General features: G+C 41.0%; 1 protein-coding gene across 2 annotated transcripts in view; it reads right to left on the bottom strand.

Annotated features, from left to right (window-relative positions):
• The window catches only part of STK4 (serine/threonine kinase 4), a 93,482-nt gene that overhangs the window by 23,795 nt on the left and 52,433 nt on the right, over window positions 1–17,254 (bottom strand). For both annotated transcript variants that reach the window (XM_021689098.1, XM_044918733.1), the window contains exon 10: window positions 14,183–14,340. In XM_021689098.1, the coding sequence (XP_021544773.1) occupies window positions 14,183–14,340 (158 nt within the window). The remainder of the gene's footprint in view (window positions 1–14,182; window positions 14,341–17,254) is intronic.

Raw genomic sequence — 17,254 nt, 5'->3', positions numbered from 1 at the left:
CCGCGGGGTGGGTCGGGGGGGGGGGGAGACAGCAGATTCCCTGACTTCATTTGAAACATCACTCCCTGAAGATTCTTTAAACTCCAAAAGAGACACGTCAAATGGAGAAGAGATTAGCAGTTGCCAAGAGTCAGGAAAGGCAGTGTGGACGGTGTGCCTATCAGAGCCAACGGGAGTGCTCCTTGTGGTGGTGGGAGGGTTCTTTATCTTGACGTATTAATGTCAACATCCTGGCTGTGGTAGTGCACCATAATTTTGTAAGACTTACCAGTGCGGAAACTGGGTAAAGAGCACTAAGGACCTGTATATATTATTTCTTATAACTGTATGTGAACCTACAGTTATACTGTAGGTATACAGTTTAAACTAACATACAGTTAGTTTAAAAAAGGAATATAAGTAAGATTTTTTAAAAAGATACATCCATGCCTGAAGGCTACAAAATCCCAGAATAGTATTTAATATTTAATAGGATTTTCCTAAATAAAGAGCAAATGGCAGGGACTGGTGGATGGGTAAAGGGGATCTGAGTTTGCCCCTCCTCGAGCAGCTGGCCACCTTCTGCTCCTGTATCATGGACAATGCAAACCAGCATTCAAACAGGAGCACCTGCTGGTGTGAGCTCCCAGGTACGGCTCTCTGTGTCTCTCTGCCGGTCTGTCTCTTTTTTTCTCTGGTCCTCTCACTTTCTCTCTCAGACGCACACACACTCTCGAGCTATTTTATGTTAACAGTGGCACCATCAGGATTAAAACTATTTTGAAAAAGAACATCAGTGTGGGAACTTTCCTGGTCTTATAGCTTCCAGGCAGGCACAGAAGGGAAGCAATCTGATCGGAGAACACACAAAAGGTCTGTTTGAACACAGTGCGTTTGATATTTAAATCCTGGGACTAGTAAAGTCACAACAGAATTAGGCTCATCTTAGGTATGAAATAAACACTTCAAAGCAGACAACATTTAACCAGGAAGTGGGAGCCACCACTACAGCAGGGCCCTCAACAAAACCATGAAGCAGGTTGGAGGCCTGGCCCCCACCTCTCTGCTCTGGGCAGCCCACATCATTACCTTAAACTCTTCCCTTGGTGGTTCATCTCTCCCACCTAAATATTACACGTGTAAGTAAGATTTACTGAGAGCCCGCTATGGTGTCAGGTACTCCGCTAAGCACTTTAACAGCATTTTCTGATTTAATCTTCTCAATAACCCTGACATAAATATGATTAGTATCTTCCTTCTAGGTTAAGTGACTTGCCTAGGGTTACGTATCTCATGAACAGTGAAGCCCGCACTGAACCCAGGGCTACGTGGCTCTTGGTCCGTGGGTTATACTGCCTCCCAGGCTCATTTTGGTCTCCAGGGCATCCGAAGCACCTCCCTGCATTTTAAAAGGAAAACCCCCCTGCGTATGCTGAGCATCTTCTATATGCTTTACATGGGCTTTCTCTTTCAGGCTCAAATAACCCCCATGACAGGTATGCATTATCTCCATTTTAAAGATTAACACACAAAGACTGAGAGAGTTTGAGGGCCCTTGAAGACTTTTAATCTCACCTTTATTTAGCAGATGAAGAAACAAGAGCCCCAGAAAGATTAGGTGGCTCGCTGAAGGACACAAAGCTATTTACTGAGATCCGATTCTCAATGCATGGCTCCCTTTAACTACATCTAAGTTGTTGCTCTGAAAGGAACCAACATATAAATAATAGAGTAGGACTGCCAGGCACTTTGCTAAATGCCTTTCATGCTCTATCCAACTCTGATCTAGGGGATTCCCAACACCGCAGCTCCTATTGATGTTTTCTACCAACACCTTACCGAAGAAGCGGCAAAAAATTTAAATTGCACATAAATCCAATTTATAAGCTAATTAACATGCTCCTATACACACAGATGAATGGCTTTTGGAAAAAAAATATGAAAAGATTTGGAAAGCTTTTCAAATAACCCGCCATGGTTTCAAACAACGTAATCAAAGAACACACTGAGAGCACCTGTGGGCCACGGCCAGTGCTGGGCACGTCAGAGAAAGAAAATATGGAGCCTCTGAATTAGACAATGCTCACCACCAGTGCATATACAACACTTCGCACGTAAGTTGTGTCATGCTGAGAAAAACAACGGTCTTGTCATCAGAAAATCTGGATTTAAAAAACCGAACACCATCACTTATTGACCTAGAGTCTCTGAGCCTCACTGTCAAGTGCGTGGGAATAAAAACTGCACGAGGATTCTGTAAGATGCAAAGGGGGAAAATATTTACAAGGACTGACCACACAATCCGCCGTCAATAACTGCTACTTTCATCATTTTCTCCTCAAGTTCTACAACCTGAAGAGAACAAGTGTCCCTGCCAATAAAATTTAAAGTATGACAAGACAAAACAGAAGGTATTAGTCAAAGGGCACAAAGCTTCAGGTAGGGAAGACGACTATCCTAGAGATCTGCTCGACTGCATCATGCCTGTAGTTAACAACTCTGTACGGTACACCTAAACATTTGCCAAGAAGGTAGATCTTATGTTAAGTATTCTTATCACAACAGCAATAATAATAAATAAAGAGGGTGGGAGGAAAAGAAAGACAAGATGATGAGCAACCAACATGAAGATGACTACAAATATTCAATATCTACCACTAAGGTAAGAAAAGTAAATTTACAGAAAAGCAAATATTGAATAGATGACAGAGTCTGAGAGAGAAGAAAGTGGGGACTAGGTGCCTGAATGAGACCGACAGGCACACTGCGACAGAAAGATGACTCTCAGAGAGACTATTGAAGGTTTGCCAGGGCCAGCATGACTTCTCCACAATAGACACCTTTGTTTTCATAGAGGTTGTATTTGGTCAAAGGGAAAGTGTTCTGAAAATAATAATGCCTTTTTGGTTAGCATGACATTTCCTGAACAACAGCATAAATACTGAATAACCCACAGTTACAAAGTAAATAGTAACAGCAGAAGGTAAAAATTAAATTGTTCCAACAAGGAGAATTATTTACATAAATAATTAATGAAATGCAAAGCTTGTCAATCTGTAGTATGTTCTGAATAAGCATGAAAAAAACCATCTGAGGGGCGCCTGGGTGGCTCAGCCGTTGAGCATCTGCCTTCGGCTCAGGTCATGATCCCAGGGTCCTGGGATCGAGCCCCGCGTTGGGCTCCCTGCTCCGCGGGAAGCCTGCTTCTCCCTCTCCCACTCCCCCTGCTTGTGTTCCCTCTCTCGCTGTCTCTCTCTCTCTGTCAAATAAATAAATAAAATCTTTAAAAAAAAAAACCATCCAAGTCAATCGTAAATACTCCTCTAAATCACAAAATTCCCAGTGATACACACTAAAGTTGAAACCATTCTTCCTCGTCACTACAGTCCCCATCACACATGATCTGAAAGATAATTCTTTCACTGCTTTGTAACTTTAACTATGTACCTAGTATGTGCCTGGAGCTCATAGTTTGTCTTGTTTTGGTTTTTTTCAGTTAAGAAAGCACCCAAGGATTAACAGAGACAGGAGGCAACCTGGGGATTTGGGTTCTCTGCCTCACAGGGCTCTCTGCCTCACAGGGTTCTCTGCCTCACCAGTAGCAAAGCTGCTTAATGTCTCTGGACTTCAGGTCCCCAAACTATGAAAGGCAGAAGAAACCTCACCTTGCCCCCTTCACAGGAACACTGTTAAGCATCACCAAACTAACAGCACCAGACTGTGGCAGAGAGATACCTCTGAATAAATCTACTTGTTACTAATAAAACAGAAAACAAAAAACAACATTAACTACAAAAGAAGAAAAGAAAAAAGCTATAAACGCTTGAAGTATGTAACTTGCTTCTCGAAATTGAAAGGCGAGAGCAAGAGCCTTACAAAAGTGACAATTAGAGAAAGCTTAATTCTCTGTTTACAAATAGGGTTATGAAGTGATCAACTTTAAAATCACTGCAAACAACTTAAATGTCTATCGACAGAGGACTGGCTGAATAAACTATGGTTCACCTGCACAAAGAATACAAGCATCAGAAAAAAAGGAATGAGGACTATCTCTCTACAATGCTATGGAGTAATTTCTAGGTCATATAGTTAATTGAAAACAGAAAGGTAGACGAAAGTGTATAAACTGCTTATCTAAGAATGGGAGCACAAATATACACGTATTTGTAAATATATATAATCAAAATTTAACAACAAAAAAGGGAAGAAACAGTAGAGGGTTTATGAATAGAAGGTAAGTCAAAGTAACTCTGTTTTGTAGATTTATCTTTGGAACTGAATAGTTTATATAACTATAAACTGAAGCAATAAAAAGCAATATCTAAAGATAGAAAACAAAACAACAAATCTATCTGCATATTGTGTCTGTGGCATAACAACACAGAAATTACTGCAAGTGACTTTAACATACAGTGATTTTGACTGCATCTCAGCTGGGATATGGCCTAAGGACAAAGAGAACTGCAATACAAATACATATTAAATTGTTTTCAGTAATCATTGTTGGTGGGAGTGTTGGTATTGTGATTCTGAGAATGGCCTGTGTATTATGGGACATAAAGCAGATGAACAGTTATATTGTTGTTGCTGGGAAGTGAGACATTTAGCATGCGGGAATGAGTTAGAGATGTAGGATCAGTGTGGTTATAAGTACAAGCCCTGTGATATTGAACCTGTACTAGAAATAGCGTAAGACTCACAAATTTGTAATAAACATAGTTTCTGGTTTTATCCACTGAAAAGGCCTAGAAAAGAAATGACCTAACTGCAATGAGCACACCTTGTACCCAGACTGTGATCTCTAAATACCATTTCCCACTAAAAGGAAGCAGAAAGTTCCCTCAAAAAATGGTTGTTTCCAAGAACTAAAAAAAAAGAAAGTAGAACGGTGGTTGCTAGGGGCTGTGGGGGGAGGGGAAAAGGAAAGATGTTGGTCAAAGGGTACAACCTTCCAAGAATAAGATGAGTAAGTTCTGGTGATCTAATGTACAGCACGGTGACTATAACTAACAGCACTGTAACACATACTGAAAGCTGTTAAGGGAAGAGATCTTAAAACTTTTAACACACACACACACACACACATACACAGGTAATTATGTGTGGGGAATAAAAGTATTAACTAACCTGATTGTGGCAATCATGCCACAATATATACATGTATCAAATCATCACACTGTACACCTTCAACTTACATATGTTCTCTGCTAATAATATCTTTTTTTTTTTTTAAAGATTTTATTTATTTATTTGACAGAGAGAGACACAGCGAGAGAGGGAACACAAGCAGGGGGAGAGGGAGAAGCAGGCTTCCCGCAGAGCAGGGAGCCCGATGCGGGGCTCGATCCCAGGACCCCGAGATCATGACCTGAGCCGAAGGCAGACGCTTAATGACTGAGCCACCCAGGTGCCCCTCTGCTAATAATATCTCAATAAAGCTTTAAAAATGTGGCTATTTCCATGTCTGGAGCAGGAAATGTACAACATGAGCCTGGGACATCTCGTCAGACTAGAAACAAAGGAAGCCATGAGAAAAACTACTGGGGAGTATATACATTGCTAAATCAGATTTTTTTTTAAAAAAAGAACAAGCTACTGGGATCACATCGAGATGGAAGAATTTGAACATAAAAAAATAATAACTTCAAGGATTGAAACACACCAAATATTTTAAATCCATATCATTATTTTTCCTATATAAATTATAGCTGAGATTACATAATTAATGAAGCACTTCACTGCAGAAATATTTCAGTTGGTAAATGGCAAAGGAATAATCAAATGTCACTACTTTGCAACCCTGGATGAAATCACGCATCCAGGCAATGGCCCTCAGTGGCTCATACAAGAGAAGAAGGGAGACGAGCATATATCCAGGTATTCTGAACCTCCTGATGGAAGTACACGTCCCATCCATGAACTGTCCTTGCTGAAAGGAACGGATTTTAGTCTGAGCAAGCTTCTAGATCAGCAGTTCTCCAAGAGTAGCCTGCAGACCCCTGGGAAACTCCACACACCCTCTTAAGGAACCTGTGAGATCCAACTATTTTCATACTAATATCGAGACATTATTTGCCTTTTCTACTGTGTTGGCATTTGCCCCGACGGGACAAAAGCAGCTGTGAGGGAAACCGCCAGCCACTCTGTATGAATCAAGCGGCGCCAAGTGGCAACTAGCAGCTATTACATTCTTCAGGACCACAGGCTCCAGGTAAAAACCCAACAAGCAGCCAACTAACCAAAAAACAATTCCCTGAAGTATTATGTCCTTGATGAAGTAGTAAAAAGTTTTAATTTTATTTAAGTTCAACCTTTGAGTATATGTCTTTTTAATATTATCTGTGATGAAATGGGAAGTTTGCACACTGTGCACTGAAATAAGACGGTCGTCTTGAAGCAAAGTACTTGTGCAAATAAGCGATGATCTAAACCAGCTGTTTTTATTGTGGAGCACCATGTTTACTTGAAAGAATGACAAATTGGTTCTTCAGATTTGGGCGCTTGGAAGCCATTTTCTCAAAAATGAGCAAAGTGAGGCTTGTCACTTCAGGGAAAACAACAGAGAGTGGTTGTTGCCAATGATAAAATTCAAACTTTTAGACATTAGGTTCCATCCTGCCAAGGGAGGCTGGGAAATTTAAGGATGTGCACTAATCTTTTAAAACTCATTTCAAAACAAATGGACAATAAATTCAAAGACAAAATGTTTGGGGAGTCCTTTTGTTTCTATAAAATGGCAGATAAAGTTTGAAGTTCCCAGAACACATCAAGATGCATGAATTTAAACATGAGTAAATAAAGCGTCTCTGCCACCATATCGATCATGGTTTTAAATTACAAATTTAAAGAAAAAAGGAATGAGGACTATCTCTCTACAATGCTATGGAGTAATTTCTAGGTCATATAGTTAATTGAAAACAGAAAGGTAGATCATGGTTTAAGTAATAATTAAGCAGTAATTCCCTTCCACCAACTGTCTAATTTCTGATGTGTGTAACCAAAAGCAAAAAGCGCAACTTCTTAAACAATGAGCAATCAACTATGTCCTGACAGCTTCATAAAGCTTCTTTATAAAAACCCACAGAAATCTCCACTTCACAATCATATTTGGAGCTCTGATCTAGGAAAGAAGGGTTAAGATGAAGTTTCAGAAAATCAGAGGCTGTTGTCACCCTCCCGGGGAAACCTCAGGGCTAAAATTCATCCTTCCCTCCCACAAAGAGCCACCTGAATGGCTTTAACTACCCAGGGAATCCAAACAATCAATCTTGTTCAGGTTCTGTTACTTTTACCATATTAATTTTGAATTGACAGTTCAATGGTTTTATATCCTGATGGGCCCATTATCACACAACTTCAGAGAGGTATTAGCTTAGCTCTTTGGGCTGCATTAGGAATCTATTTTTAATTTCTCTGAGGAAATTAGGAAAAATCTAAGAGTACTAAATACTTCCCAAAAAAGAAGGGCACAGTGGGCACGATTTACTTCATCGAAGAGCTGGCCTTCAGTCCCGTGCCTCTCTGCTCACATACCCACACCCTCTGGGCCTGAAATACAATCTCTCAGTGCTTCCTGGCATCCCACATTCCTTAAGGCCTCCATGCACCCGCCACCCGGTCTCTGCCTAGAAGGCCCTTTCCCTCCTTTAGCTCAAGAATTCCTATTGTCTGGGGCACCTGGGTGGCTCAGTTGGTTAAAGTGACTGCCTTCGGCTCCGGTCATGATCCCCGGGTCCTGGGATCGAGCCCCACATCGGGCTCCCTGCTCAGCCGGAAGCCCGCTTCTCCCTCTCCCCCTGCTTGTGTTCCCTCTCATGCTGTCTCTCTCTCTCTCTTAAATAAATAAATAAAATCTTAAAAAAAAAAAAAAGAATTCCTATGGTCTTTCAAAAACCACTTCAAATGAGACCTCCTGATGCCTTCCCTGGGGTTCCTGCTGGGGTTCTTGCTCTCTCTTCTGGGCTCCTACAGCAATTTTTATATGCACTTTATCAACAGAATTAACCACAAGGTGGTTAAGACGATGGCCTATGGAACCAAACTGCTTTGGTTCAAATCCCTGCTGTGTCCATTACTTACTCCCTTTGAGCCTCAGTTTGCTTATCTGTAAGATGGCAACAATATTATCTGCCTCCTGGGATGGTTATAAGGACTGAGCTAATACAGATAAAGGACTTAGTCCAATGCCCGGTACATCATAAGTTCTCAATAAATGTAAGCTACTACTAGCACAATGTATCAAAGTAATTTGATTATCTGTCTTTTCTGCCACACTATGAACTCTCTCAGGGTAGTGACTATTTGTTGAATTAATTCAGAGACTGGGTCAGCATTTAATCAAAAATAGTGTGCTAACTTTAAGCCAAGCAACTGCTAGGTGTTAGGAATACAAAGATGAGTTAAATCAAGTCCTGGCTGTCAAGGATCTTGCAGTCTTGCCTATTCACACAAGGTATACATAGAGGACTTCAATGAATAGAGACTGAGTTCATGTGGGGGCCAGCTACTATCAATTCTGTTTACAGAATGAGTCATAAGAAGTCTGGAAATAGGGGCACCTGGGTGGCTCAGTCGTTAAGCGTCTGCCTTCGGCTCAGGTCATGATCCCAGGGTCCTGGGATCGAACCCCATGTCGGGCTCCCTGCTCAGCGGGAGGCCTGCTTCTCCCTCTCCCGCTCCCCCTGCTTGTGTTCCCTCTCTCACATGTCTCTCTGTCAAAATAAATAAATAAAATCTTAAAAAAAAAAAGAAATCTGGAAATAACTTCATTTGAATAAATAGGAAACGTACTCCAAAAGCTAATATACCAAGAGTTAATAATCAATAATACTTGCAAAGTTATTAAGATTGAAAAGTACTAGATCATCTAGCTCTGCAGAAGCTCTGCCTAACTCTATTTAGACTAAAACAAAGAAAATCTATGTAGAATTTTTAAAACACCTCATTGTTTGTTTGTTTTTAAAATTTTAAGCAAGTAATACATTCTCACTGTAAAAAGTTAAAACTGAAGCTCTCCTCAAAGATAATGACTCATCAAATAATTTCATATGCTGTGTTTTATCTCTGCAGTTGCACGTGTACACATATATGGAAATATGCAGCATGTTGTAATTATTAGAAAATTTACACAAATGGTATCACAGTTTGCATTACTTTGATCTTATCATTATTACACAGATTCCTATATATACACAGGTATATTTCTTGATTCTGTTCTCTATACCACTTATCTGTGTTCTATTCTTGTGCCAGTTGTCATGATGCTTTCATTGCTGTGGTTTTGTACGTTTTGACATCTGGTGGTGTATGTCTAACCTCACTGTTCTTGCTCAAAAGCATCTTGGATACTTTACATTTCCATATAGGAAGTAACAACGGCATAATGTTTCTACATCTATGTATCTAGGTTTTCAAGTATAGGGATGTAAAATCATAAATAATAATATTCTCTTACAGCTCTAACGTTCCTCTGTTTTTAGTAACACTCTCTCCCCTTTGCTCTCACAGTTTTTTGGGACCTTCTTTTCAACTTGATCGACTCTGCCAAATATCAGGTCCTTTCCAAGAACCAAAATTTAGTTTTACATTTAGTTTTACTAATTTAGTTTTACTAATTTGTTGTTTGCTTTCTAATTCACTGAATTCTGTGTTTATCCCATTGTGTCTAATTTACAATCTTTCTTGTATTCTAAAGAGAAAATACATTTAAGGCTATAAATCTCCCTCTGAGTACCATTTTTGCTGCAACCCCATAGGTTTAATTTACAGAGATCTGAATTCTGTAGGGTACTTGTAATTAATTTTTAAACAGTTTACAATTTCTATTTTATCTTGAAAACAAATACTTGGGAGATATATTCTTACATTTCCAAGTGGAACAAAGTGGTTTTAACTACTTTATTGTTAATTTCTACTTCTCTTGTGTTACAGTCAGTGAACGTGGCTGTGTGATTTCTGCATGAGATTTCTTTCTGAGCACTTTAAAACATAGTCAGATTTTGTGAATATTCCGTATAGGTTTTAAAAGTGTCATAGATACTTGAAAAATGTTCCTATTTTCTGTTTTATCAATCTTGTTAATTGTGGTAACTCTTGTTTGTTTTTTTTTAATCTAACTGAAATGACCATTTTTGGGAGAACACTAAGCCTTCATCTGTGATTGCCGTTTTCTCTTTGCTGGTGTTATCTCTAGCAATTTGGGAGAAGTCCACATGCTTACAGAAGTTCACGACTTAGGTCTTCCGGCCAATTACACCTTCCAGCAATATAAAATATCTTTCCCCATATAATAGTCCTTTGTCTTGGATTCAATTTTATCTGATATTAATATTGTTTCACCTACTTCCTTTTAGGGAGGATTTTACCCAGTGTGTCTTTTTCCATTCTTCCATTTTAAACTTTTCAGTGATATTTTATTTTAGTTATATCTCCTATAAACAAGATTTAGCTGGATTTTGATGGTTATTTTGATCTCAAGGTGATTTTTAAAAAATATTTTATTTATTGGGTGCCTGAGTGGCTCAGTCGTTAAGTGTCTGCCTTCGGCTCAGGTCATGATCCCAGGGTCCTGGGATCGAGCCCCGCATCGGGCTCCCTGCTCTGCGGGAAGCCTGCTTCTCCCTCTCCCACTCCTCCTGCTTGTGTTCCCTCTCTCGCTGTGTCTCTCTCTGTCAAATAAATTAAAAAAAAAATCTTTAAAAAAAAATTTATTTATTTATTTATTTAAGAGGGAGAGAGAGAGAGAGCACACGCACATGGAGGGAGAGGGAGAAGCAGGCTCCCCGCTGAGGAGGGAGCCCAATGTGGCGCTCGATCCCAGGACGCTGGGATCACGACCTGAGCCGAAGGCAGATGCTTAACTGACTAAGCCACCCAGGAGCCCCTCGAGGGGATTTTAACGCGCTCACACGTACTCTGATCACCGAAGTGTTTACATTTGGGTTGCTGTCCTCCCGGTCACTCTGCTCCAGCCACGAGGTCTCCAGGCTTCGGTCTATCCTGACACACACCCATTACGTCCTGCTTTGGGGCCTTTGTAGATGCTGCCCCTCTTCATTCATGTACCCTCACACTGCAAGGCATACTATCCCATACTACTTCTTTACTGTGGCTTTTTTTTTTTCTTTAAATAGCCATTATTAGCTGAGCAGATAGACTACCTGTAATGTCTGTTCCCCTCACCACTGTGAGCTCCTGGGCAGCATGGCCTCATCTGTCGCGTTCACCCCCCCCGGCATTCCACCACCTTAGACTGAAAGATTACAGTGTGTCTGGAGGATTCATGGGCCAAACTGGACTTAAGTTTACAGTCTTTTGTGGCTTTACGACTGGCAAAGTGGGAGGGTCTGAATTCTCCTAGAAGCAATTCACCGTGTGCAATCTGTTTATAGACTATCAAATACCAACTTCAGCAAATATTGCATTTTCCCGCATCTTTTATTTATGCTTTTATCACAATATATGTTAAACATTAAAGGAAACCTTTGCTGCTTTTCCAATATGGCAAATAAAGTAATTTAATTTCAGAAATGCGAAAGTATTCAATTTCAAAAGAAAATATGAAGGTTTTTTCAGTATCGAATTCTACCACTCCTGATGAAATTACTTCCTATTTGTCATTTTGGGCAAAAAGTTCATTTCAAAATAGCAACTGCCTTCATAGGAAGAAAGAGAATATCTTTTTTCATAATTAAAACCTGTTAAATGTATTAAATTTCATAACTAAATACTGTTAAATGCCTATTGGGAAATCAGAGAGTGTCTAAGAGATTGCTGAGGAAGACTTGTTAGCTAGTCTGACACACAACTGTCTACAAGCTCAGTGAAATTATTCAGAATACTTTTTTCACTCAACAGTTTGGCTCTTCTTTGCCAAATGTCACTTACAAAAGGACATTTTCCTTATTTTATGTGTTTCTTTGATACCTCCAACTGGAGTACAGGAGATGCAAAAGGAGAGTAAAAAGGAAACTAAAAAATCATGCAATGCTAATAAAATGCAAATACGTCCTTCTCTCTGAATCTCTATAGTACCTAATAGGAAAGAAAGAAGAAACTTATATAAAAATATACTACACTCTAAAAACCGCTTAGGGGCGCCTGGGTGGCTCAGTTGGTTAAGCAACTGCCTTCGGCTCAGGTCATGATCCTGGGGTCCTGGGATCGAGCCCCGTATCGGGCTCCCTGCTCGGCGGGAAGCCTGCTTCTCCCTCTCCCGCTCCCCCTGCTTGTGTTCCCTCTCTTGCTGTGTCTCTGTCAAATAAATAAATAGAATCTTTTAAAAAATAAATAAATAAATAAAAGCCGTTTAGACCAGAATTTGGCAAGGTAGAATCATGGAAGGTAGGTTAGAACACAGATTACTCAGTGCTGACGTCAGAGACTCTGAGGCAGTGAGTCTGGGGTGGGGCCTGAGAGTCTGCATTTCTACCAAATTTCCAGGTGATGCTGACACTGCCGGCCTAGGGATGACACTTTAAGAAACTGTCTGAGGCTGTTATTTCAAATGCTTGATTTGGGGTTCATGTAAGAGTTATCTAGCAAGAATACCATGACACCAAAAATCCTTTTCAGGAGCTCCTGGGTGGCTCAGGTGTCTGCCTTCAGGTCATGATCCCAGGGTCCTGAGATCGAGGCCCACAGGGAGTCTGCTTCTCCCACTCCCTCTGCCCCTCCCCACACCCTGCTTGTACATGTGCGTGTGCTCTCTCTCTTCCTGTCTCAAATAAATAAAAAAAAAATCATTTTCATTTGATCTTCGGTATTTTTTGTAATAGCAGCTCATACACACCCCAGCTAAACTTTCTTTCATTGCTTAGTTTGCAATTCTCTTAAAAGAGAAATCATAAATTAATTCTGTTGAAATTTTGACAGTAAAAATAGAATAAAATTTTATATGGCAGGATGGGGTTGGTTCAGGCCCAATGTGGACATACACATATCCAGAGGATTTACAGCAAGAATCCCAGTGCTGAATGCCACTAAGTGCCAGACAGGTTGGTTAATGCAAATGAATGAAGTTGGCCAGACACTGAGAAGACCTGGACCTAAGGAGGGCAGCTGCTGCTCAGCTCCAGAGAACTGTCTTCCAACCATGTAGGTTTATTATGGCTGGCTCTTCTACGTTTTCAAAATAAGTCGGAGAGCCAACATTTCTTTTAAAAGTTCTCAAGTTTTAAATACAGGCAGCTACTGAAAGATTTGTGAGCCCTGTATAGGGCACACAAGAAGGTCTGTGGGCTGGATGCTGCCAGTTTGTGAGCTCTGGTGTAGAGGGGGCGGTCTCAGGCCCTCCTCCCACACGGACCAGGCATCATCCAGGCTGGGCAATGTGCTCACCCACTCATGGTGCTCGCGGCCACTCCCTCCAGCAGTCACCTCCTTCCAGAATGGAAAGCATGCTCTCTAAAGACCCATTAAAGCCCCTCTGCATAAGCAGCTTGCCCGCTGAAACAAGTTCTCCACCAGTGATGCTAGTCTGGGAAAACTACGGCAGAGAGAAGTGAAGTCTTCTAACTCGGGAACTACCGATCCGAAAATAATGATTAGAACGCTGGACTTTCAGGATCACTAACTACTATAACATTTAAAAAAAAAAAAAAAGGAAACTACACCTAGGAATACAGATTTGAGGATTCTGAAGCTTTCTGTCACAATGATGTTATCTGGTATCCAGAAGTTATTTCATCTTTGCCTAGAGACTCACTACACTGAGAAAATCAGTCCTTACAAATATGCCGAAGACAACCATGTGGGCAACAGAGAATAACGAAAATGATTCGAATCTCACGAGTCGACTAATAACTGAGTGAATAGCTGATAGTTTTGTTCAGGACCCTGGGATCATGACCCGAGCCGAAGGCAGATGCTTAACGACTGAGCCACCCAGGCGCCCCTTGATGAGTATTTCTTTTACCATTAACAATTCCAAGCTCGACAAAAAGAAAAATGGCAAGTGAATAAAGGGTTTTTAAAGCAAAGAAGATGCCACTAATCAGGAGCCCCAGAACTGCTCAAATGTCAGTCAAAGTGTCATCTCAAACTCACGAGGCCCTCAGCCCGGGGGCTGCTGCCGGCATGGCCAGGGGCTTGCACTGCCTAGAAAAATGCTCTGGCACTTTCGGTGAAGTGCCAGAAGTGGGTGTGTGCTATGGTAAGTAACCCTCCCCAGCAGACAAAACCGTCTACTTCCAGCACTACTTACAAACTCATAGTCTCCATCCTGCGGCACTTTCCAATCTGAGGAGCTCCTCAGGGGACCAGGTACACTCTGGCCGAAGCTGTTGATCTGATTTTCCTTTTCTTTTTGTTCAAAGTATTCAAGGAAAGATGGTTTGGCAGGCTGCATGGTTTCTTCCCTTCCTGAAAGCCAAGAACAATAAAAGGTGAAAAATGGTATCTTCGATTTCAGAGAAGTTTAATAAATACATCTGCCTCCAGAAGGGCTTCAGCCTCTGTGTCAGTGGCTTTTTGTTAAATAAGGGCTCCTACGAGAATCTAGTGAAAACCACAGGAAAATGCACAAATGCTCACTCCAAATGCTTCTCGTAGAATTTCAGAGGATTTATGGGCCCCCTAAAATACATGCAAATATTTCCCCAGAGCCCCCTTTTTCTGGGTGGAGAGATTTGGGTGAGGTAACAACTCTGAGTAAGCTGCAAATAGTACTTTGTGGGTCTCCTATAGCAAAAAGTTCCCATGATATTTAGACTGAAAACAGAGAAGCGAGAAAAGATATTGACTTATCATCTATGTATACAACATTTTCTATAGCTAATGGAGTAGGGAAGGGGGATAATACAGTAGAGTGACTTCCCTTTGATATTCTCATGATCCAATCGGACTAATAAGAAAAATATGCATGAAAACGCAAATATAAGCAAATCATACTCCATCCACTCCAGGAAATATTATGTAACTTTTAAAACCCTCTTTACAAATGGCTTACAATAAAGCTAAGAGTTGAAGATAGGATACAATATTATAGAGAGAGTATGATCTCAACTCTGTAAAATCATATACATAGGAGAAAAAAAAGAATGGAGGAAAATATACCAAAATGTTAACAGGATTTGTCTCTCATAGTAGATCTCAAGATCTCACTCTTGAGAGGAGATCCTGCAAGCTAGGGTGGTCAGGGAAGACTGGTAGGGGGTGCTTAGGTTGGGCCCCAAAAATCCCTGAGGAAAGAATTAGCAGTTATTAGCAGCAGTTGGCAAATGGAGCAGAATACAGCAGTTACTGTTTGGGAACTGGTGGTGAAAAGAATAATTTTACCTGGCATGCCTTAACACCCTAGGTAGCTGAATGTACCTACTTCGCAGAAGTTCTGCTTCTGATTAGTATTCTGATACTGAGAAGTATGGAAGTTTCTTCCAGGGCTTTCCATGAACATGTGGGTTTATACTGCCCTTTTCCCCAGTAACCAGGAAAAGAGACCAGCAGGTGCAGAGCCCTAAGAAGTGGATGGGGAGGGGTCTAGAAGATAAAGACCAGCATCCTTGTTCCATCCTGCAGACATCCTTGTTCCAGCATTCTTATCTCCTGATGTCTGCCTCGTCCAGCTTCAAGCCAGCACGCTGACTGCCTCTCAGACGTTTGTCATCTCACTTTAACCACTGCCAAGTTCAAGGGCAGCCAATCCCAGATTTGTCCACTTCCAGATGCTGCCAAAAGCCTACTTCACTGTTGCCTTCCCACTTATTAGTGATGAAAAACAGTGTTTACTAAGACCAGTCAATGATTATATGCTGAATGTGTGTTGTTTTGTTTGTTCTAGGTGCAATATTAAGTGCTTTTCATGCTTATTTTATTTAATTTTAAGTTAAGGTATTATTTCATATCTAGTTCTGAAGGAACCACACCAAAATAAAACTTGTCCAAGTGGACGTGTTTTGGGTTTGCTGACCAGTCCTTTTGTTCAGTCCCCCCTCTGGGCCCACAACCAACCCTGCAGCAAGCCTACACACAGTCCTACACATACAGCGAGAGTGTTTAGCGAGCCTCCTGGAAGCACACAATGCTGGCAATGGTACCAACTGCCGCCGCAGACAGCAGACCGTGCTCTTTCGTACGGCATCGCCCGCTAGACGGGCCAACCAGCTGAATGGAACAGAAAGTCCTGAAACAAAACAGAGAGCCCACATGGCTTTCCAAACAGCTAGTTACTTAGAAAAAGACTGAATTGGATCCGATCACACCTCACACCTTAAACCAGGAAAACTCCACATGGGTAAGAGCTCTGACTGTAAGAACAGGAACCATAAATACTACAAGAAAACTTGTGTGGATGCACTTGAAACCTGGGTGTGGTTTCTGACTATGACAGAAACCCAGATGCAATGAAAAATGGATAAATAAAAGCCTTTTGTGTGAAAAAAACACCATACATTTTTAAAAATTAGTAAGCCAAGACAAAAGACAAATGGTGAACTGGATGAAAATATTTGCAACAAGTACCTTAAATTTTTTTAAAGAAAATTCTTTAAAATTTCTCGAGAGTTCTTGGTTTTAGGCAGATAAGCTCCTACACACACACACATGCACACACACACAATATTCCTAAATCTACCAAAAGATGACCCAAAAAAGGTAGAAAAATGGGCTAAAGACTTGAAAGGATAGTATAGTTGACCCTTGAACAAAGGCACCGACCCCCATGCAGTTGAAAATCACATAAAATTTCTGACTCCCCCAAAACTTAACTATTAGTAGCCTACTGTTGACTGAAGCCTTACTGGTAACATACACAGTCGAACATACATTTTGTATGTTGGAAGTATTATATACTGTATTCTTATTTTTTTTTAAAGATTTTATTTATTTATTTGACAGAGACACAGTGAGAGAGGGAACACAAGCAGGGGGAGCGGGAGAGGGAGAAGCCGGCTTCCCGCGGAGCAGGGAGCCCGACGCGGGGCTCGATCCCAGGACCCTGGGATCATGACCTGAGCCGAAGACAGATGCTTAACGACTGAGCCACCCAGACACCCCTAAAATGAAAATTCTTGACATGTCAGAACTGCCACCAAGTTGAGTGTAGAAAGAGTGGGGGAATGGAATTTTCCCAGAAACCTTATCTTTGAACTTTTCTTTTAGCACTCCTGAGCTAGATGATCAAGTGTGCTGGACAACAGCCTGTCAGTACTGAAAAGCATAAGAGAATCAGTCCAAGCTGATTAAAGGCAATGCTGTCCCCAGGGCTTCAGCTGGCTGGTGGGCTTTTTGTTTCAGTGAGAGCTAGGGTATTTTTTCAGATGTATCCCAGGAAATGAAG

The sequence above is a fragment of the Neomonachus schauinslandi genome, chromosome 10 (genome assembly GCF_002201575.2).
Source record: "Neomonachus schauinslandi chromosome 10, ASM220157v2, whole genome shotgun sequence".
NCBI classification, from domain to species: Eukaryota; Metazoa; Chordata; class Mammalia; order Carnivora; family Phocidae; genus Neomonachus; species Neomonachus schauinslandi.
This window is presented reverse-complemented; position numbering and strand designations above follow the sequence as displayed.